This window comes from Neopsephotus bourkii, unplaced genomic scaffold, assembly GCF_033783945.1.
Source record: "Neopsephotus bourkii isolate Nb327-2 ecotype Australia unplaced genomic scaffold, CSIRO-AGI_Nbou_v1 NB_668, whole genome shotgun sequence".
NCBI classification, from domain to species: Eukaryota; Metazoa; Chordata; class Aves; order Psittaciformes; family Psittacidae; genus Neopsephotus; species Neopsephotus bourkii.
In genome coordinates, this window is record NW_026901167.1 from 2,548,658 (window position 1) to 2,570,981 (window position 22,324).

The 22,324-nt window shown below is 57.8% G+C and overlaps 1 protein-coding gene across 5 annotated transcripts in view; it reads left to right on the plus strand.

The window, feature by feature from the left end:
- DLG3 (discs large MAGUK scaffold protein 3) overlaps nucleotides 1–22,324 on the plus strand; it is a 67,818-nt gene that overhangs the window by 18,981 nt on the left and 26,513 nt on the right. For 2 of the 5 annotated variants that reach the window (XM_061353249.1, XM_061353250.1), the window contains exon 1: nucleotides 2,912–3,572. In XM_061353249.1, coding sequence (XP_061209233.1) covers nucleotides 3,243–3,572 — 330 coding nt within the window. In that variant the 5' untranslated portion in view covers nucleotides 2,912–3,242. Of the gene's footprint in view, nucleotides 1–2,910; nucleotides 3,573–17,686; nucleotides 17,741–22,324 lie in introns of those variants that run through there. The other 3 variants (XM_061353247.1, XM_061353248.1, XM_061353253.1) reach the window with 3 other exon arrangements.

Here is a 22,324-nt window from a genome sequence, read left to right on the forward strand (position 1 = left end):
TGGGGGTTTGCAGGAGGGGAGCTGCAAGTGGAGAGGGAAGGGCTCTGTTAGAGCTGCAGCTGCTGAGGCTCAAGGCCCCTTCATGGGCTGGTGGTGATGAGCACTGGCAGGGAACTGGGTGAAGCAGCAGCAGGTTTGAGGTGATGGAGCCATCCGAGGCTGGGAGCTGGCAGGCAGGGTGGGGTGGAGGCAGCGGTGTGATGCTGGTGCTCCAGGGCTGGCACCGAGGATGGTTCCCGTGTGGGGATGCCCGTTGCATGTGCAGCCACCCCATCGGCAGGGATGGTGGAGATGAGCAGAGAGAGGACCACAGACCTTCCTTGTGGAGGACGCTCTCCAGTCTCCCATGGCAGGGGAGGGGGATCAGATGCTTCTCTTAATTGTTCACTCAGCTCCTTATTAAAGCATTTTCCCTTAACAGGTCTTGTCCTTTGCTTTTGCACTTCCCCACTAAGTGAATGACTGTGTCCCTGTGGCCCCCCTCCAGGCTGAGTGGAAGGAGGAGATGTGTCTGGAGCAGGGCAGGTGCCAGCACTTGGGGTTATCAGCTCCGTGTGTGCCCCTTCCCGAGCTCTCTCCCACCTGAGTCAGCCTCTTCCAGGCACAGGTCTCCTCCCATCCCAGGGTGGGGATTGCGATGGGCAGGAGGTTTGCAGCCGGGCTGGAGCAGCAGTTTGTTGTGCTTGTGTTCCTGGTTCTGGGCACACCTCACTGATGAAGCAGCTCTGAGGTGTCACAAGGTGAGAGGCAGGGGGCAGCCATGGTGGACTTTTACTCTCATGCAGGAGACACCGCCCCCCTGCATGTTCCTACAGGGCTCTGCTTTGGTGCAGCAATCCCCTCCTCAGATGTGGAGATGATCCTCATTTCTTAAAGCCTGAAGTGTAAAGCTCTCTGTTAATGCCAGCACTGCATGTTTTCCTGCCATGCACACAAACACGGTTTTTCATTGATTAAAATAACTCTGAAGAAGCTCTCTTTGCATGCAGGCATCCAATCCTCCCCTGCCTTAGTGAGCTCCTGCTGTGTGCTTAGTGAGCATCCTGTGGCACTGAGCTCTTTAGGGAAGAAGCACTTCTTACACACAGCTTTTGGCTTCATCTTGCTGCATCTCTGGGCCTTTGGGTCACTGCCACAGTGTACCCAGGTCCCATAAATGACTGTTTATCAGCAGGAGGCCCTGGGAGCACAGGATGAGGCTCACCAATGGAGCTATTCCTGAGGGATCAGCTGCAGTGCTGTGCTGGCTGCTGGAGGCCAGCATGGTGGGGACAGGGTTCTCTAGGCTTGCTCATCAGGGCACATTGTGACTGGCCCATCTTGCAGCTGGGGGAATCTCAGTGTGATGCAGCTGAGCTGCTCCATGGCATAGAGCAAGGAGCATGGTGGAGGTACCCTGAGCAGCCCAGAGGCTGTGCTGCAGGGGATGGGCTCAGCACCGTGCAGTGGAGACCATGGGGCCTGGGGACAAGGGATGACAGGGTGTCTTCTGCTCCCTCCCGTCTGTCCAAAGCTCACCATTTCACTTGGCTGGTTGGGACCAAACACAGCAGGAGCAGCTCTGTCTGTGCTTGGGCAAGTGCAGCAGGGATTTGCCATTGCAGTCTGGGGAGCTAAAGAAACAAGTAACAGGCTGGTGCATCTGTCTTCCCTCTCCTTGTGTGCAGGGTGTGCTTGTGTGCAGGGCCATGCTGGACCAGCTGCATGGGGCCAGCAGGAGCCTGCAGCTCCTACAGCCTGAGCTGAGCTGTTGGACCAGCATATCCTGCAGCTCACCTTGCAGCCCCCTCCTGTTTCTGCCTTGTTCCTTCATTGTAACCTGCAGGACCCCATTGTGCATCTTCCGTTGCTCTTCTACATAGTTGTGTACCATTCCTTTAACTAATTCTCCATCTACCCTAATGTTTATTACAACCAATAAGCATTAGGAGGCTGGATCCAGGTTCTAACTGGTCAGACATGGGGTTTTGTAATGTTCTTTTCTTTCTGCCCTTCAATTTGTGTGACTCTTTTCTGAACTTCTTCCAGTCCAGCACTAACATGAGAGAAGTGAGGGGCTGCCTGAGCAGAGCTGGGAGATGGCAGCAGGGGGAAGGCCCAGCAAAGGGTTTCTACACCCCCAGCACATCTGTGGCTCACTGGGCAATTGCAGCATTCCCAGGGTGCTGTGCACATGGCAGCATCTCATAGAACTACAGAACCCCAGCCTGGTTTGGGATGGAAAGGACCTTAAAGCTTCTACAGTTCCAGCCCCTGCCACGGGCAGGGACCCCTTCCACTGGAGCAGCTTGCTCCAAGCCCCTGTGTCCAACCTAGCCTTGACCACTGCCAGGGATGGGGCAGCCACAGCTTCTCTGGGCACCCTGTGCCAGCGCCTCAGCACCCTCACAGGGAAGAGCTTCTGCCTAAGAGCTCAGCTCAGTCTCCCCTCGGGCAGGTTCAAGCCATTCCCCTTGCCCTGTCCCTACAGGCCCTTGTCCCAAGCCCCTCTCCAGGTTTCCTGCAGCCCCTTTAGGCACTGGGAGGTGCTCTGAGGTCTTCAGAACCATCTCCAGGGAAACCTTATTTCCAGCAAAGCAGAGTGAGAGCTGACGTGGGAGTGCCACAGAGATGCTGCCGCTGGGCTAGCTGCCATGCTCCAGTGTGGACCATAGCAAAGAGAACCCCTCTTGGTGCCACCCCCGAAGCCGGCAGAGCTGCCCATCACCGCGGGGCCTGGAGCCGCCTGGTGCGGGTGGGGACGGGGCGTGAGCTGCCGAGTCCCGTTCCCTCCGCGTGCTGCGGGCACCCCCGGAACCCGCTCCAGGGAGCGGCCCGGCCGGGGCGGTGAAAGGACCGGAGCTCCCCACCGGGCGGGGCGGGCGCGGAGGCTCCGCGGGAGCGGATTGGGCACCGGGAAGAGCAGGGGGGGCCGGGCGGGGGATGCTCCGCGCCGCCGCAGGTGCCGCGCTCCCGAACCGCGCCGGGCCGGGCCGGGCCGGGCTGAGCTGCCCCGGGAAGCGGAGCGATGCCGGCGGCGAGCACCGCGCTGTAACCCGCACCCCGCCTTCCTCCTCCACCTCCCGCCCGCGAGTCCGGGGGCGCCGAGGGGGCGAGGAGGCGGCGGCAGGCGCGGCGCGGGGCGGGGGCCGCCGCCGCCCTCCGAGCATCCATCCATCCATCCCTCCATCCATCCCTCCCTCCATCCCTCCCTCCGCGCCGCCTCCCTCCCTCCCTGCCGGCTCTATGGTGTGAGGGCAGCGATGCACAAGCACCACCACTGCTGCAAGTGCCCCGAGTGCTACGAGGTGACGCGGATGGCGGCCCTGCGGCGCATGGAGCCCCCCTCCTACGGCGAGTGGCAGCACGAGCAGTACGGGTACGGCGGGTACGGTTCGCAGACCCTGCCCGCGCCCGGGGGCAACGCGCCCGCCGCCCGCGGCAAGGCCAAGCTGGGAGGGGGCCCCCCCCGGGACCCCGCCGCGCTGAAGCCGCCGCCGCCACCGCCGGGGAAGAGCGCGCCCAAGGTGAACGGGAGCGGCCCGGGCTGGTGGCCCGAGTGCACGTGTTCGACCCGCGACTGGTACGAGCAGGTACGGGCCAGCCCCGGGCAGCGGCTCCCCGGTGCGGGGCGGGTGCGGGACGGCGCGGGCGGGGACCCGGGGTACCCCGGGGCGCGTGGCGGGGCCGTGGCAGCGTCACCCCGGCGGCTCCGCGGGCGGATGCTGACGGTGCCGGCGCGTTCTTGCCGTTGCCGTCGTTGTCGCTCGGGCTCGGCCGCCGGCATCGCCCAGGGTGGCAGCGCCCTCGCTCCGGGGCCGGCTCTCACGGGAGCTCCGCACCGGGGGCGAGCGAGGTCTCGCCTGGCACAAGGTGGGCGTCGGGCGCGGTGGTGCTGGACTCCCCACCCGGGTGCTGGCCGCTCCCGGTGCCGTTGCCCGAAGCCCCGGCGGTGCGGACGCGTCCCGCCGTGCGCGTTCAGCGCGGGGTGCGCTCCCGCTGGGCAGCCCCGCGGGCTGCCTCCCGACCCGGCACCCGCTCCCTATGGATCCGGTGCTGCCTCCCTGCTCCCCACATCATTATGTAACGCGGCTCTGGTCGCTGGCAAGCTGTGTGCGTTCTGCCCCGATTCACTGCCTCCATTTCTTCCCACACACAGTCATTTTATTGGTGTTGTCCTCCAGGACCCATTCTGAGGCTGTGTCTCTCTTTCTCCCCTAAATGGAGAGACCAGTCTTGATCTGAACCCCCAGCTTAGAAAATGGTTGGATCTGTTTGCAAAGCGTTAAAATGGAGGCTAGACCCTGCCTGAAAAACAATTTACCCTGCTTTAGAGAAAGGCATCTCAATTTGCTGCTTCTGCCTCTTTCATTCATTATCTTCAAACCTCACATGATTTCTTATTGATCCTTCTAATTATTATTTCAAGATGCTGTAGCAGGCAGACACACGGGAATCAATGGGAATTCTCTCCTCCTCTCCCCTCAGAAAACACAACCCTCTCCTTCCCTTCCCCTGGTTTTTTCTTCATTACATTCTCAGTCTGTAGCTCTGGTTGAAATAATTAGATTCAAAGCTGATACGCTCAGATGATGTTTACAGAAAGCCACCCAAAACCCACCTTCTTATCAGCCTGGTCCTGCTTTCTGTCTCTTTCTCTGCCACTCTTTGCATCAAAATCAGCCTCAGCTCTCTCTCGTTGGCTGATTCCTGGCAAGCTTTCTTCCATCTTTCCTTTGCTATCTATTCCTTCCCTCTACCCAGCAGCAAGCTCAGGGAGCTGGGGAGGAGCAGGGAATTGAAGCATGTCTGCTCCCTCCTTTCCACTCCTGCTTGCATGGCAGGCCCGGCCCAGGGCTCCTGTTGCAAGGGAAGGAAGCGCTGCCAGCTGCAGTGCTGCTGTGGCAGGCTGGGCAGGGAGCTCTTCATGGGTTTGCAGTGGTGCAAGAGAAATCATTGTCTCTTTGTGGTGCTGCCACGGGGCTTGGGCTGCTCTGAGGGTGCATGTTGGGAATCTCTACTTGGCCTCAGCCCTTCTGAAGATGAAAATAGCAATAATAATAATAACAATAATAATATCAGAAGCTCCTCACGCATTGCAAGTGACAGAGGATGCCAGTGTGTGAGGCTACACGGCAGGAGCTGCATGTAGAGTGTGACGTGTGTGCTATGTGTGCTGCCTGTATCGGAGCAGGCAGCCTTGCTCCCTGGTGTGTAGCAAATGTATGCAATGAGTAAAGCTTTGCAGCAAATACCTCAGCAACGCTCCCCTTCTGATCCAAGGGTGCCAAGTGCCTGAGCCGTCAGGAATCCATGTTCTTCCCAGTCCTGTGGTGGGCAGAGGGACAAGAGGTGGTAAAATGGCAATGGCTGGGCATAGTGTGTTCCCAGGCAGACAGGTTTGGCTCTGGGAGGCTGGGAGCTGCTGGCTCCCGGGGAGGTTTGGCCGGACGCTGTGCATGCAAAGCTGGTTTGAGGAGGCAGCTCCAGCTTTCGTGTCCTTGGGAGCCTTGGCTAGCGGCAGGGCGGCCGTTTTTCAGGGCTGCCCCTTTAACTGAGCTCCCTGTCCCTGGAAGCGCTCCCAGCAGCAGTGGTGGGAAGAGGTGGTGGGGCCAGAAGCCTCCCCAGGACAGCAGCGATGGGCTCGCTCCTGGGCAGCTCCACCACCTCTCATTTAAGCCTTTCTTCTCGCCTTGCTGCTCCACGTAAGCAGGGGAGCGTGCGCAGGCTGCGTGCGCGGGGCTGGCCGCCTGCGTGCACACTGACATGGGAAGCGTGCTCACGGTTGCATATGGTGGTGGTGGATGTTCTCTGACATCATGTGTGCTCACAGAGCCCGTGTGCAGCAGGTGGGACGTGCCCACATGTGCTGCCCAACACATGGCACAGTCCCTGCATCCACCTGCTTTCTGCCAGCGCCAGTGCCCTCTCCTCCTGCCTCACCCCTGCTCCAGGACACAGATGAGCTTGCTCAGGCAATGCCAGTAACTGAACACCTAATCCTGACTGCAGGGAAGGAGGAAATCTCTGAGCTCTGGGTTTCTCATTTCTCTTTGCTTTGCCTTTCCTCTCCCTCCTGAGATCTCTTTAATTACTTCTCCCTTATCTATCCGCGTTCCCTGTTCATTAGTCCCTGCTCCCTGCCCTTGCTATCGTTGCTGTGCTCCATTGTTCCCGTGGCCATCCCTCTGGCTGGCCCTGCACCCTCCTTGTCCCCCATTGCTCGCTGATGCCAGAGAGGGGTTAGAGGAGAACTCCAGGCTTTAGGGGAGCAATGGCAGTGTCACCCAGGGAAGCAGCCCTGATGTGCAGCACTAGAGGACCAGAGCACTTGGAGCACTGAGGGACCGGCAGCAGCCAACACATTTCCTTCCCACATCCTCCACAGAGGAGATCCACCCCTATGGTTTAGTCCACCCTGAGGTCCCTGGTGCTGGGCACAGTGGCTGGCGCCAAGGGTTTCACCAGCATCTTTATGTCCGTGGGTAGCTGAGGCACAGGTGCTTCCTCTGATGGCTGTGGAAGGGAACAAAGGCAGGGCAGGTCCCAAGCATGTGTTTGGGAAGTGCCCCAGGTCCGCTGGCCCTGCTTGGCCAGTAAATGCAGTGTCCTGCTGACCCCACTTCCCACAGCTCCCTTCTCCCTCTTGGAGGGATCAAGAGGATGCAGAGTGGGGTTAGAGCAGCATCAAACTGAGCCCCTGGCCAGCTACAGGTGCCCAGAGCATGGAGGCTTGTGTGGCTGCCCCGGAAGAGGTCATGGCCAGGCAGGTGGAGGAGGGGGACAAGTCCTTCCTGCCCATTTCCAGCAATGAGTGTTCCACCAAAGGCAGTTTCCTTCCACGCACACACATTGCTTGGTGGAGTTCCTCCTGTGCCCTGGGAATTACCGGGAGGAGGTGGGCACAGGGCAGCTCACCCTGTTGGAGTGTGGAGTCTCCACGTGCTGCTGGACCTGGGGCTCCTGGCTCTTGCTGCAACGGATGGCGAGGGGAGGCCGGAGCCTTGTGGAGGCCGCCGGGCTGGGTGTTGGTGTGAGGAGCAGGCACTGCTGGAGGAGAGGAGGGAGGGCGCCGAGGGCAGGCGGACACGGCTGCTCCGTGGGAAATGGCTGAAGGCCAGATGTTCCCTGGGGAGGTGCGAGGGAGGGTGAGAGGAACAGGGTGCCGGGACACGGAGGCAGTGGAGGTGGTGAGGTTGGCAGGGTGATGTTGCTATGGCTACTCCTGTGCTATTCATAGAAGAAATTAGCTAAATCTTTGCACTGGAAGGTGGAGGAGGAGGGAGGAGGAAGGCGTTCTCCACGTTCGGAGGGAAGGAGAGAAGCCAAAACAGGAAGGAGGTGAAGTTTTCCTCCTTTGCTCTGTGCCTGCACGTGGAGGGGTATCGGGGGAAGCGCCGCTGCCTGCCCTGCCCTGCCCAGCATCCAGCATCCAGCATCCAGCATCCAGCTCTGGCTCCCTGCAGAGCGCCCACACCGCGCCCCGCGCAGCAGGACAAGCTCTGCATCACGCCAGGAGCACAGGAGACATCCTGTTAATTAAAGGCAGGCAATCTGTGGAAGGTATTTTTGGCAACCTAAATGTAGATACAACTGTAGTGAAACTTGCCCCTTGCGGCTGGCTGTGCCGCTGAGCACGGCGCTCCTCTGCTCCTCACCCCGGCCACCAGCTCGGTCCCTGCTCTCCCTCCACCTCCAGCATCTCTTCCAGCGTGTCCTCCCACCAGCTGGAGTTCCGAAAGGGTCTTCCCTCTCCACCACCCCTCCTTGCGCTCCACTCCCTCGTTGTGAGTTTGATTCCCATCCCACAGACCTGTTTGTCACCTCCTCACTCACGATGTGTAAATCTGCGTGTCTGTTCCTAATATATCTCCCTCCATCTGATTTCACCTCTCAGCTTGTTTCTTGGGCATCTCCGTCTGGTGATCCTGCCGTCATCACCCAGTTGAGTTGCTATAACCAGGTTCTCAGCTGCTGCCCTGCACCCAACCCCAGCCTCGCACCCACTCCTGGCCCCACAGTTCTGGGGGCAGATGAGACCTCTGATGGCCTCGACCTTCCCTTCCTGCCATGCAGCTGGAGCCAAAGCCCAGTTCATGCTTTATAAGGTCATTCCCCCTCCATGTGCATTCCCTTGGGGAAACTTGTGCCTTAACATCCAGATCCTGGCTGGGCTGGTTCCCTTCGCCCACCCCAAAGCATCCCATGTCCTGCTGTCACCCATCCCCTGGGCCGGGCTGAGGAGGCTCAGATGTTCTCAAGTGCTCCTTCCCAAAACACACTGACTTCATTTAGGAGTGAACAGTGGTGGCAGGGGGTTTGGAACTGGATGATTTTAAGGTTCTTTCCAACCCAAACCATTCTTTGATTTGTTTCCTTGGTTTCTTTATTCACCCGTAAGACTTTTCCCCCTTCCCTTGTGGACGTGAATGCCTCATACAAGGAGCTGTGTGCTTGTGCTTGCTGACCCTTCTGATGCATCCCATTAATATGGTAAGGGATAACATTGGAATTAAGAAAGGGGAGTTGAAGGACTTGATCTTAGCCCCGCTGTTGCGGGATTAGCAGCCGTTTCAGGAGGGATGTAGCCAAAGCACAGGTGGCTTGTTGTAGAGAGCTGGGGTGGCAGGAAGAAGACCTTCAGCCCCCACCGGCCCTCGCTGCTGCTGGGGGATTCTCCCTGCTCTCTGTGGCTGTGCTTTCCCTGATGGTTTTGGGTGTTCCATGGCTGGGACCTGCCTGAGCCCCATCCTGACCGGTGCAGGGATGTGCCAGCCATGCTCAGCATGTGCCAAGGGCAGAAGGTGCCAGGGGAGGGGTGAATGAGAGGGAACCGCAGGGGTGGCCGTACCAGAGGTCCCTCCACGACCCCTGGGTGCAGCAGGGGTGGGAGGTGGAAGTGGAGCAGAAGCTGCCGCCACCCCTGGAGAGCTGCCTTGTTCTGGTGAGCCCCTCGGCAGGGCATGTGCTGGGATGGGAGGAGAGGAGCTTCCGCTCCTGCTTTAGCTGCGAGTGCTCATTTAGAGAGAGAGGAAATCATTAAGACTAATCAGGCCGTAATCAGGCAGGGCCGTGGCTGGGTGCTGGGTGCCTGCAGCGCATGGGGATGCAGGATGCTCTCCCTGGGGACTGTGGTCTCTGGGTCCAGCGAGGGAGCAGGACCAGCACTGGTCTGCACTGGGACATGAGGAATTTGGTGTGGTTGGGGCATGAGGGGCTCTGTCTGCTGCCCCAAACCCTATGTGCTGCTGGGAGGAATAGTGTATTCCCAGCTCTACATCACAGCTGGAATGTGGGAACAGGCATAATGCTATGGGCTGTGCTAATGCTCACAGCTGGTTTTAGCACATGCAAAAGGGGACGACACAGGGATCCCTCAAAGGCCCTCAGTGCAGATGCGGCCGTGTGATGTGAACATATATGAGGGGCTTGGAGGTGGAAACGTCTAATACAGTGTTTGACAAATTCAGAATAGCTCAGTCCGAAATGAAGCTCCTGGTTCAGTCTGCAGAAGCTCACTTGGATGGGGCCTGCTGAAGGACTGCTCAGGGCTGTGATTATTTAGGGTTTACATGGTGCTTCAGAGCACCTCGAACCGGGCCCCAGAATACCCTTTTGTCACCTTTGTATTAAGTGGTGTTTGGTTGAGGGCTCTGTGGATGGATTTTAGTTTGGTTTTGTCCCACATGAACATTTTTCTTAACAGTTTGTAGCTAGGAATTACTGAAGGAAAGGAAATGGGATATTTTCGTCCCAGGACCAAAGAAATCCTTATTTTAGTGATGTCTCTTATTCACTCCTTTTTTCCCTCCCCGTACATGTATATTTGTCTGAGGGGGGAGGAAGCACATGAGTCTTTCAGATGATAATAACGCTTCCTGTGAAGAAAGGGAATCGAGTCCATTGCATCTGGTGCTGGGGGTCAGAGGGAAGCTCTGGAGCCCAGCAGCCATGCAAACTGGGTCACTTATTTTAGCGGGCTGAGCGGGAACAGGATGTCTGTCTTTCAAGTGTGAGCACAGCGGCCTCAGTGGTTTCTGAATGGAAACTTGGGCTCCACGGGGCTGCTCCCCGGGAACGCTTCCCCCTTCCCGCTGAGTGAAGGCTTTCCCAGGCCCCGTTCGCTCTAAAGAGACAAAAGATGAAGAAACGGCACCGAACCCGAGGCTGGGTCCGACCCCGCAGCAGCCGCCTGTGCCCGTGTTACGCTGCGGGCACTTCGGTGGCTTTGCCAAAGATCCTTGTGACCGGGGACCTCTCAAGTTCCCTGTTTCCGGGCGGCCACAGGGCTTTGAGCTGGTGCCGAGGTGGCCTCAGACCCACCCCCATCCCGTGCCAGGGCAGCCAGGACTGACAGAGACCCAGAGCTCCGGAGCCAGCCCCATCCCCATCCCCATCCCCATCCCCTGGGCTGTTCATGCCACATCTGGAGCGGTGCAGGAGGAGGATGTGGGCTCGGGCTCAGCCTGGCCTCCCCTCCGTGCGGGCACGCTGTTGGGGGGCAGGTGCCCCCCCCGCCCAAACGGTGTCCCCCAACAGCGCGCAAGGGAGGCCATGAAACTCTTCAGCCTCCGCAAGTTCCCAGCCTCTGTTTTCTTTTGCTCCCTTTCCCCGTCTCAGCCTGTGGAAGCCCTGAGGGATGTAGCTCTTCCTCAGGGCTCTGTAGCCCTCTGATGCTCCCAAGCACCCTTGGCTCTGGCCACCATGTAAAGAGCCCATGAAGGCAGAAAGAGGTGAGCACAAGCAGCTGTGAGAGGGGGACCAGCCCCTGACAGCAGTGGTGCCTCTGTCCTTGAGAAGGGAAGGGGTAGGAAGGTAAAAGCATGGATTTGGTACTGAGATGTAGGAAAACCCTTGCATCTCCTGAGCCAGTGGGGAGCCAGGCTTTGGTACAGGAAGGTATGTGCTGTGTTCCTTAATGCGAGGTGTGTGAGGTGGCTTCCCTGGGCATGGCCAGGTGAAAGATGATGGGGTCCACAGGCATGCAGCATCTGGGGGGAGCTCAAAGCACACTGGAGGGGTGGTGCCAGAACCTCTCTGCTCCATGTCCCTGCCCTGCAGCAATGGCAGACCCAGGGCTCATCCCTTCCCTCACCTCGAGCTTCAGGAATGGGTTTCTGTCTGTCCTCAACCCCAGGCTGCTATAGAGGAGCTGTGTCTTGCATGCTCTGGGAGGTGATGTTTCTGGCAATGACTTCTTGGGCTCTGTGTTGGTGCAGGAGCCAGCCCCAGTGCTGGGGACAGCAGCCTCTGTGCAGCGGGCAGGGAGTGTGGTGTGGAGCAGATGAGCCTGTGGGAGCTGCTCAGGGTGAGTGGAGGTGGGCAGGGGCTCTCCATGTGTGCTGTGCTGGCAGGATCCAGGCTCGCTCCCATGGCAGGGATTCATCATTAGCTCGGTGCAGCCCGCTGCTGTGTCAGCATCACACTGCTCCTCCGTGCCCCAGAGCCGGTACCTGCGCGTGCACAGCCAGGGCCCAGCACTGTGGGGTGCTGCCAGAGAGCAGCTGCTCCCATAGCTGTGAATGCACAGCTTTCCCCATGCCTTCACACCCAGTAAAAGAGGAACAAAAGCAGATGGAGCCAGGCTACAAGCAGCGCTCTGTGTCCACCTTGTTTAGATGCTTCTGTTGGGCATCTCCCTGCTTGGCCTCTGCCCCTGAGAGCTTTTAAAAGGATGTAAAGACTGAATTTCCCTTATCTGCAGAGCCATTCCCTGTTGGGTGTTACTATTCTACTCAGATGGTGTGAAACAAAGGGTATTAAAAAGCAGATTGACTTGCCACTCTGATCCAATCCGGAGAAGTTGCAGAAATAAAGGAGTTAAGTTAGTACTTGGATTCTGATGCACTGGTACAATGTCACAAATAGTCACCCTGTCCTGTGCATCCCTCAGTGTGTGACACATGGGGCACACCAGCCTCCTGTGCAGACCAGCTCTGCGCATTAGGCCTGACATTTGTCTTCTCGCTTGACCAATCTAATAGCTTTTTATGACGACATGGCAAGGTGGGTCAACAAGGGCAGAGCAGTGGATGTTACCTACCTTGACTTCAGCAAGGCTTTCGACACTGTCTCCCATAACATCCTTGTATGTAAGCTTAGGAAACGTGGGTTAGATGGATGGACAGTGAGGTGGATCGAGAACTGGCTGAATGGCAGAGTTCAGAGGGTTGCGATCAGTGAAGTGGAATCAATTTGGAGGCCTGTAGTCAGTGGTGTGCCCCAAGCATCAGTGCTGGGTCTGGTCTTATCTAACTTGTTCATCAGTGACCTGGATGGAGGGCTGGAGGGCACTGGCAGCAGGTTTGCTGCTGATGGGAAGCTGGGGCAGTGGCTGATGCACCTCAAGCTGTGCTGCCTCCATAGGCTGCAGAATGGGACAGAGAGAAACCTGATGAGGTTCAACAAGGGCAAGTGCAGGGTCCTGCCCCTGGGGAGGAAGAGCCCCAAGGACCAGCACAGGCTGGGGCTGACCCACTGGAGAGCAGCTCAGCTGAGAAGGACCTGGCAGTGTTGGTGGATGCCAAGTCCCCCACGAGCTGCAGTGCCCTTGAGCCAGGAGGGACAGGAGTGTCCTGGGGTGCATCGGGAGGAGTGTGGCAGCAGTCGAGGGAGCCGATGCTCCCCCTCTACCGACCCCGGTGAGGCCACATCTGGAGTCCTGTGTCCAGTGCTGGGCTCCTCAAGGAGCTACTGGAGAGGGTCCAGGGCAGCCCATAAGGATGCTCAGGGGTCTGGAGCATCTCTGTCATGGGGAGAGACTGCAGGAGCTGGGCCTGCTGAGTCTACAGAAGAGTACACTGAGAGGGGACCCCATCAATGCAGATCAGTATCTGCAAGGTGGGTGCCAGGAGGATGGTGCCATACTCTTTTCAGTGCTCCGTGACAGGATGAGGAGCAATGGCCATAAACTAAAGTACAAGTTTCACCTCAACATGAGGAAGATTTTCTTTCCAATGCGGGTGGCAGAGCACTGGCACCAGCTGCCCGGGGGGGTTCTGGATTCTCCCCCTCTGGAGACATCCCAAATCCACATGGACATGTTCCTGTGTAACCTGTTCTAGGTGGCCCTGCCTTAGCAGGGGGTTGGACTAAATGATCTCTAGAGGTACCTTCCAACCTAATGATTCTGCTATTCTGTGATCTCTGGAGGCTCCTGTTTGAGTCCTGTTGCTGGTGAAGTTGGAAGTGATTTTATACGTGGGCACAATCCAGTTGCCTTTGGCTAGGGATGTCCGCAGTGCAGGTTTGTTGTCTGGAGGAGGTACATAGCCCTTGACCTCTGTGGGCTGGCCTGTGCTGGCTGTGGAGGAGGTGGAGCTGCTGCAAAGCTTCAGCATTTCAGCTCTGGAGAGAATATCTTGAATTTTCTCTTCAGTCTCCCCACTTGGTTCCCATGTGTCAGACCTGAGAGCAGCCCTTGGGGAAATGAAGCTGTGGCTGCCCCATCCCTGGCAGTGCTCAAGGCCAGGTTGGACACAGGGGCTTGGAGCAAGCCGCTCCAGTGGAAGGGGTCCCTGCGCATGGCAGGGATTGGAGCTGGAGGAGCTTTAAGGTCCCTTCCACCCCAAACCAGTCTGGGATTCTATGCGATGCCACAGGACAAAGCTCAGCCCTTGGAAGCAAGCAAATGCACCTCCTATGTTTGCATTTAATTCCAGCTTTTCCTTTGGTTGAAATTTTGGCAAAGTCATCATATTCTGCAATTCCTACCTTTTTCCCAGCAGATGACAGCAATAGAAGCAGGTGAAGGGTGGGGCCTATAGAAGCCTGGGGCTTGCCTGCCCCCAGAGGACTGTGTTTAGTGCCGTCCCTCATCAGGAATACAGCCCAAGGGCAGCGGTCCCTTCCGGATGACTGCCCAGAGGTGATATGTGAAGGTGTTTGCAGAAGGCTGCATCCTGCTCCCGAGCTGTGCCAGCCCGTGTCACACAGTGCTGCTCTCTGTCCTGCTGCTCCCTGCACATGCTGCAGTGGAAGTGCTCCAGCCCCTGGAGCTGGGGGCTGTGGGGAGGAGGCTTCCGTCTGCCCTGCATGCAGACCTTGGCAGCTTTAGCCAAGGAGGCAGCTGCCCCAGAAGTGCTCCAGGCTCTCCTGGTGCCTCTGCAGGAGCCTTCCTCTGTTAGCTCCTGGGCTGTGGCTTCCACTAGGGCCATTGTGTAGTGCTCGAGCACTTGGTCGCTTGACACATGTGAATGCAAGGCTCTGCCTCTATCAGCCCCCATGAGACCAGAGAGCTCTTGAATCCTGACCTTCAAACCTCATTCCCCTTCACTGCTATTCCCTTTGACTCCTGTTACTGCCCAGATTTTCCCAGCAGCTGTCCTCTGCCTTGCTGGCTTTGCGCCTGGATCAATCTCGCTGCCTTTGTGCAGTGACCCCACTAGCTCCCCAAGGTCCACCTTCCCCTCAGCCTCCTTCTGTAGCCCTGTACAGCCCCTTGTGCCTCTTCCTGATGGAGGGAGTTCAGGGCACCTCCAGCTCTGCTGGGCTTTGGGGCCTTGCTGACGTGTGGTTTGCGCTGTAGGGATTGGACCTCTTCTCTTTCCATTTGTAACCCCCCAAGCACAAACAGGGCTTACTAAATAATAATAATGCGATGAAGCCATTTAGATGGAAGAGATCTGACAGCCCCCATTGAATGTGGCCTGAATGCACAGTCCTGTTTCCTCCCTGCATGCAGCAGCCTCCTGCTCCTTAGGGCATCAATTACTTACCGTTCCCTATAGAATTGAGGGCATGGTTAACTCATCAGCATGGTCCCGCTGCCCAGCAAAAAGTGATGACGTTCTCTCCCCTCCCCTGGCTAGCAAAAGGCTCAGTACATGTGCCTGCCAGATAGAGGGAGGCAGAGGGTTTTAATTTTCAGGCCCTCTGATTATTTCTGGGTCTGAGGTCTTGCACGACCCTGTGGTAGAGTAGGCAGGGTGTACATGTTGGGATATTTGCAAGTGGAGGTCAGTGCCCAAACACCTTTCTTGTAGTAGCTGGAATAGCTGGCCATGGGAGGCAGGCAGGGATTTCCTGCTCTGAATTCCTCCTGACCATGTGTGACTCGATTTCAAGCAGCCACTCACATGCAGCATCTCCTGGGTCCCATCTGGAGCCCGAGTGGGGAACTGTGCTCCTAGCAGTATTCTGAGCTACAAGAATCACTAGTGTGGAATGGCTGCAGAGGATGCTCAGTGCACAGTGAGCAGGCTAGATAAAGTATTTCCTTAGGGTTCACCACTGTGTGAGTGAGGCAATGTGATGTGTGATTTGTGGGCTATTAGCAATTCAACAAAGAGACTGCAGTAGGGCTCAGTGGAGGACTCAGGCTGGACCTGCAAAAGCCTCTGACATTATCATACAGAACATTTCTCCCTGGGAGGGATCCAAGGCATCATTTGTGGAGTTGAAGTCATATCATAAATCACAGGGCACGTGATGGGCTACATTCACTTAGACTGTTTCTCTTGCATCCTTCCTGGAAACTCATCTGGTAAGAGCTGACCTCTGGCACATCAAGCTTCAAACATCCATCGCTTGTTAATTGCTGGCAGTAGAAGTGCTGCTTTTTTTGCCTTGAAATGTGGAATCCCTTCCTAGAATTGCACTGGGGACCAATAAAAGCCAGTGCCAGGTTTAATATATGCTATCTCACAAATTATCTAGATTAAATACAAGGACTGTGTACTGCCAGAGAGGGGATATTCCCAGCTCAACATTGCTTCTGGGCCATGGAGATCCCAAGACACTGGACCTGAAAACTGCAATTCTCTTATGTGTGTGGGATGGGTTTGGCAATGCTTGGAAGTGGTCATGTCTGCCTGAGCTAGAGAATTGACTGCCATAAAAACTATGGGTTTGTAACCAATAGTTACAGCTGAAGGAAATATCAGAAAGCATCTGCATAAACCAGATTAACTCCCTCCATCGATGAGAGCAGGACATTTCAGGGCAAGATTTAAACTACGATCCAGTTGACCCCAAACTCTCCCACCTATGAAGGGAGGAGAGTGACAAGTCCAGAAATGCAATCAGCTAAACAAGGGATGGTGGGGACTGCCATGCTGGGTAATGTGAGGAAGCTCAGTCCATGTAAACCCAGAGAAGGGCAATGAGGAGGTAGCCTGCTCCTGCGAAAATACCACAGGCTCACAGAGGCCATTGGACTCCGCAACCAAACCACCCGCGTTACTGGACAGCGGTTGCTGTTAATTGCTGCACTACCCCGCACCTTGACTTGCTTGCTTCTGACTGTTGTTTCACAGAATCACAGACTGGTTTGGGTTGGAAAGGACTCTAAAGCTCATCCAGCTCCAACCCCCTGCCACAGGCAGGGACCCCTTCCACTGGAGCAGCTTGCTCCAAGCCCCTGTGTCCAACCTGGCCTTGAACTATTCTGATGCCCTAAAGCAGAGGGCTCACCTCCCCTTGTAGCTCATATCTGTTAGCATTTCCCCATCCTGCTCTGGCTGTCCTCCACACAAGCCTTGGACTGACAATGCAAGTCCCGCCTCACTCCTGACCTTCCAGGTTTTTGCACCACTTGCTGTTGTGTGCCAGCAGCAATGTCGCCTTTGTCATTAATCTCCAGTTTCTCGCTTCCTGCCGCCTCTCCCCCCGCTCCCGCTTACACCAGCGCTTCCCCTTGCCCGGGCAGGGGCTGCCCGACGGGTTCCCCCGGCTCCGCGCCTTCAGGAGCTTGCGCTGCTGGACAGCTCCGGCGCGGCGGCACCTCCCCGGCCCCCGCAGCCCCTTCGGGCCTCGCCCTGCCTCCTCCTGCCTCCTCCTGCCTCCTGCTCCTGTCTCCTCCTGCCTGCTCCTGCTTCCTGCTGCCTCCTCCTGCCTCCTCCTGCCTTCTCCTGTCTGCTCCTGCCTCCTCCTGCCTCCTCCTGCCTTCTCCTGTCTGCTCCTGCCTGCTCCTGCCTCCTCCTGCCTGCTCCTGCCTCCTGCTCCTGCCTGCTCCTGCCTCCTCCTGCCTCCTCCTGCCCTCTCCTGCCTGTGCTTGCCGTCTGCACCTGTGTCTGTCACAGGATATGCAAGGAGCTAATGAGCAGAGGGAAGCCCAGCAGGAGGAAGACCCTCCCTTGGCTGCCCCTCCTCAGGGCTTCCCACAAACCTCCCCTCCTAAGAGGTTTAAAGTCAGTGTGTGGTGGTGTGGGGAATGACCCGAGGCTGCTGAGCAGAGGGTTTACTCCAGGGATAACAAGGATGAGGAACCAAACGCTGCCACCTCTCTGAGAGCATGCTGGCCCCATGCTTCGGAAGGGCAGCAGCAGCTGCTGGAAGGTATGTGAAGGCCTCAAGGCTTGTCTGCTGGCAATATATCCCTCCCTCCCTCCCTCAGGACTTCCTTCCCTACTGCTCTTGTTTCCTAATCCCTCATGTGGATTTCAAATAAGGTTTGGTGCTGGGGAGATGCTGGCCCAAAGCTGGGAGTTCCCAGTCCTCCCTTCTCCTTCCCAGCAGCCGAGGCCATGGGGTGTTTAGGACACACCAGGCCTAAAGAGGAGATTTATGCCCAGGTGATGTGTGTGGCCCTGCTCCTGCCCAGGGCTGTTGGGCACCTGGAGGAGAGATGAGAGCGGAGCCCTTCCTGCACTGCTCCCTCCTGCCTGGCCAGCGGGTCCGTGGTGGCATGGCAGGGGAGAGGCAGTGCACTGCGAAGGGCTGGGTTCACTGCTCAGCTTGGTGACATCCCACTTTTGTCTCCTCACAGGCCAACCCCGCTCCCATTATCGTGAACCCAGAGTCGCTGGAACAAGGGCTCTCTGTAAGTCTCCTGGTTTTGTTTTGCTTCCTTTGAACAAGCGGTGTTTTCCCTGCTCAGTGGTGCAGGAAAGGCTCCTTCAGCACAGGAAAGCCCTGGTGAGGTGGCAGAGGAGCCCAATACCTGCACTGCATCCCCACAGCACATCCCACCCCCAAACCTCATTGGGGTTGAGTGACACTGAACAGAGCCAAGGCAAGCAGCAAGTGGTGCTGGGGACTCCAGTGCAGGGAGGGCACAAGGCAGGAGGCACTTGGGGGGGCACACTGTGGGATAAGCAGGCATCAGAGGAGCAGGAGAAGCTGGGCTGGTGGCAATCCCATTTTGGAAGGATCTTACCACCCTCTACAACTGCCTGAAGGAAGGTTGTAGTGAGGTGGGGCTGGGCTCTGCTCCCAAGGAACAAGGGATGGGACAAGAGGAACTGGCCTCAAGCTGCACCAGGGCAGGTTTAGATGGAGCTGAGGAACAATTCCTGCCCCAGAGGGTGCTCAGGCATTGGAACAGGCTGCCCAGGGCAGGGCTGCAGGCACCGTCCCTGTGAGTGTTCACACCCCATGGAGACGAGGCCTCAGTGCCATGGGTTAGGGGTGGCCTTGGCAGTGCTGGGAACAGTTGGACTGTACGAGCTTAAAGGGCTTTTGCAACGTGGTTGATTCTGTGTCTCTATGATTCAGGGCTCCCACACAGCCACTTACTCAGCCTCCCATGCAGGGTGGCTGCTGGGGCACCCCTTGGCTTCCTACACTACCTCAGCCCCTGCAGCAGCCCCTCAGGAGGGAGGCCGGGCTCTCTGGCACTCGCTAGCATCACATCCACTGGTCCTCAGGGCCGCAGGACCCAGCGGGTGCTGCTCTCCTCTCCCAGCACAGGCTGCCAGCAGCCGAGCAGTGCTTGGTGGCTGTTTGCAGGCACGGTGCACTTGGCACCCTTGGCGCAGTGTAGGGATAATCCTGCTCCCTTTGTTGCAGAGGGCTTGTGTGCTGCCGCTTCCCTCCCCAGAGCGCTGGAGCAGTGGAGGGAGCAGGGTGGGCAGCACGGGTCCCTGCAGCCCTAGCGCCACGCTCGTGGGGGGCTCCCCAAAGGAATGCAGTTGACAGCATGCCTGGACTGGGTGCCTTGCACTGGTTTTCTTCTGATGCAGCAGATTTCAGCTGCCTCCCTCATTAATGGAGCAGCACTGGGACTGCGAGCTGGGGCTGGTTTGTCTTTGGAGCCATGCTGGAGGGCTGAGGGTGACTTCTGGTGGTTGAACCTTCCTTGTAAAGAGCTGCAGATCTCAGCCTGTGGTGGGGTCAGTGTGCAGCTGCTGAGCTGGGCTGCTTGGGCAGGGCTGTGAAAGGGAAGAGGAGCCCAGATGAGACCTCTGCAACGCTGTGTGATTTAATTATGCCTTGGGTGCTGAACAGAAACCACCCAGCACTAGGGAGGAAGGTGATGGTGCCTCTCTCAGCATGGTGGTCCCGGATCCAGCAGCCTTGTATGAACGTGGCACAAGAGAGGCGCTGTCCCCAAAGGTTTCCTTCCAAAAATGCATGGCGGGGCAGGGTGTTGGTGGTGTTAGAGGCTTCTTGCTGGGGACCCCAGCTGCAGAGCAGCACCGTGCCCTGCACTCACCTTCTGTAGGGTGGAACTGGGGCAGGTGAAAGCTGTGCTGTGGCTGTCCCTGGATGGGATGTCTGCTGTCACATCTCTACCCTCCCCAGGAGGGACATCGCCTGCTCACCACTGCAGCCACCAGCACCGCATCCTCTGCCAGGCTCCGGCAGCACCAGTCCCTCCTCCCTGCCCGTGAGCCTGAGGCCCAGGGCAGGCTCTGTCCCCCGGCAGGCCCCCACCAGCAGCAGGGAGCCCGTCCGTGGGGCCAGCGGCTGCCTCCTCCCTGCGCAGTGCGCTCGCCTTCCCCCTGCTCTGTCTCATTAACTCCACATCCCTCCCACCCCCTCTCTCTCCACCTCATTAGCTCCATATCCCCATCCAGCCCTTCTCTGTGCCTTGGCCACAGCTGCTTCTGGCTGTGCTGGGTGAGAGCTCCCTTCCTGCCGTCCCTGGGGTGGGCTTGGCTGTGTTTTGAGGCAGGCACCAGCATCACCCTGGGGATGGCAGTCACCTACCCCATCCATCCAACCTCAGCAGCATGTGCTGGGTGGAACTGCCCTGTGGTGGTCAAAAGGCAGGGGCAGGTTGTGGCTCTTGTCTGCTTGGGTGGACTGGGGACCAGCAGCCCACAGGAGCATGGATTCAGGGCAGGGGAAACACCTGAGTTTGATTCCTGTCAACCTCCAGCCTGGAAACCCTCTTCTATTTCATGTCATACCAGCACAGAAATGAGTCCTGCTCCATCCTTTCCTTCCTTGGGGTGCCAGGCTCCAGGGAAAACACACCCCAGAACCCCCCATTCAGTGGTTCCCTAGGTCAGCAAAGGAGCCACACTAGGGGTGTGCTGCAGGAGAGCACCCAAAGTGACAGATCTGGAAGCATGATTTTTGTACAAACGTGAAAGGCGAAGCCTGTTGGTGCAGTGTGTATTTGGAAGGGTTAAAGTGACATCTTCCAGGCTAATTACTTAACTATTCAATGCTTTCCTTAACGATAAACAGATGGATGTAGTCTAGTTCCTTCCTGTTCTAGCTCCATTGATTTCATTGGACTCCCTCCTGGGCTGAATTTGGCCTTGGCTGTTTATTAAGAAGTCTGCTCCTCATTTCAGTCTCTGTCCACCCACCTCCATCCCCGAGAGCGTGTGGCACCAGCAGCACCCTAAGGTACGAGCTGCTGCACCAAGGCCAGGGCTCAGCTCTGCTGCTGCAGCTTGTGCAGACCCCAGCACCTCAGGGGGTAGGAACCTTGTGAGTCCTTATGAAATCCCTGGTGTATTAGAAGCATCCCTTGAAGGATAAGGATGGGTGCTGGGGGGATCCCCCACGCCAGCTCCATGTCGTTGCTCAGTTTCACCCTTGGTGCGTTCTGCCCAGCAGGTCCCTCGGAGGAGGATGGAGCACAGTTCCCATGGTGGACGGGGTCTCTGCCCTTCCGAGCTGCCTCTCTGGGGCTGAACCCACTTCCTGCTGCCAGGGTGCATGGCAGCTGCTGCCGGGCAGCCCCAGGCTGAGCACAGAAAGTCACCCCAAAGCCCTTGGGAAGCTGACGATCCCCAGCCTCCCTCCTGGGCGCTCTCTGGTGCCTCACTGCCCAGCTGCCTCCTTCTTCATCTCTAAGCCAGGTCCCAGGAAGCCAAGTGCTTCTCAGGCCTGACCCCAGCCAGCGAGTGCCACCGGAGCCCCAGGCTCTGCCACCAGTGAGCAGAGAGGCCACCTCCTTGTGCAGCACTGACTCTGCTGTCAGGCTTCAGACCCCCTCATACAATCCCAGACTGCTTTGGGTTGGAAGGGACCTTAAAGCTCATCCAGTCCCAACCCCTGACACGGGCAGGGACCCCTTCCACTGGAGCAGCTTGCTCCAAGCCCCTGTGTCCAACCTGGCCTTGAGCACTGCCAGGGATGCTCCCCATGCCCTAGCTCAGCAGGCTCAGCCCTGTGGCCCTCTGGCACCAGGCTGACCAGGAAAGCAGCGTTTGGTGACTGGGCACCCCCTGGCACCGTGGCCACGCACACAGCAGGGGGAGGCCAGCACTCAGCTGGAAGCGCATTAGCAGGTCTTGGCACTGCAGCAGAACACTGGGATGTGAAGGGAGGGAGCTCTCAACCTGTTTGCTCTGGGCCGCTGCAATAGGAGAGATGCCTGGGGCATCACCAGTCCCCCTCCACCCCTGGGCCGATTGGCACTGCTGGGCACTGACCCTTCATGCTGGTGTATGGCTGCTCCATCCCCACATCCCAGAGCCTGTTCCCATTGTCCTAACTGCAAGGTATGGGTAGATCCTGCTCCACAAGCAGCTGCGGGCAGCGTTATCCTTCCTGCAGGTGAGTTGCGCTTGCAGCCTGGTGGGTGCTCGGGTTGGGTTTGAGAAGCCTCATCTCGCCCTTCTGAATGTGGCCTCCTTCTTTCGTTTAAAAGCAAACAACCCAACCAAACCCCAAAGCAAATCCTGCCTCCATCAGACTGCACAGCGCGATCCACGTGCACTGGTGCGGTGCTGGCCACGGAGCCTGCAGACAGCTTGCAGTAGCTCTGGAAGGTGTGTGCTCTTCTGTTTATCAAGGGAGTGTTAACTCTGCAGCCTTCTGTTGATGATTTAAATGTCATCACCATTTCCCTGCTGCTCAAAACATGAGAGGGAAGTGAAGGCCAGCAAAGGGGGCCTCTTCCCGAGCCCCCAGGTGGGTTTGCTGTGTGGGAAGGGTTTGGGAAAATGTAGCCTTACTCTTTTCCATGAGAAATGACGTGGTGCTCAGGATTGGGATACACCAGGAACAGCTAATTAGACCCCAACACCCCTGTCAGCTCTGCGGGCGTTACATGGGGAGGTGGGAGCAGGGTGGGATGCGCTCACCCTGTTGGGGGTTGGAGCCAGCATCTCCCCACTGTGACAGCCTCAGGCAGGAGCTGGGAGGTGCTGGGGGCACCAGCAAGGAAGTGGGGGAGCAGTCTGCGGCAGAGCCAGGTCCCGGCAGCTCCGGTGGGAGC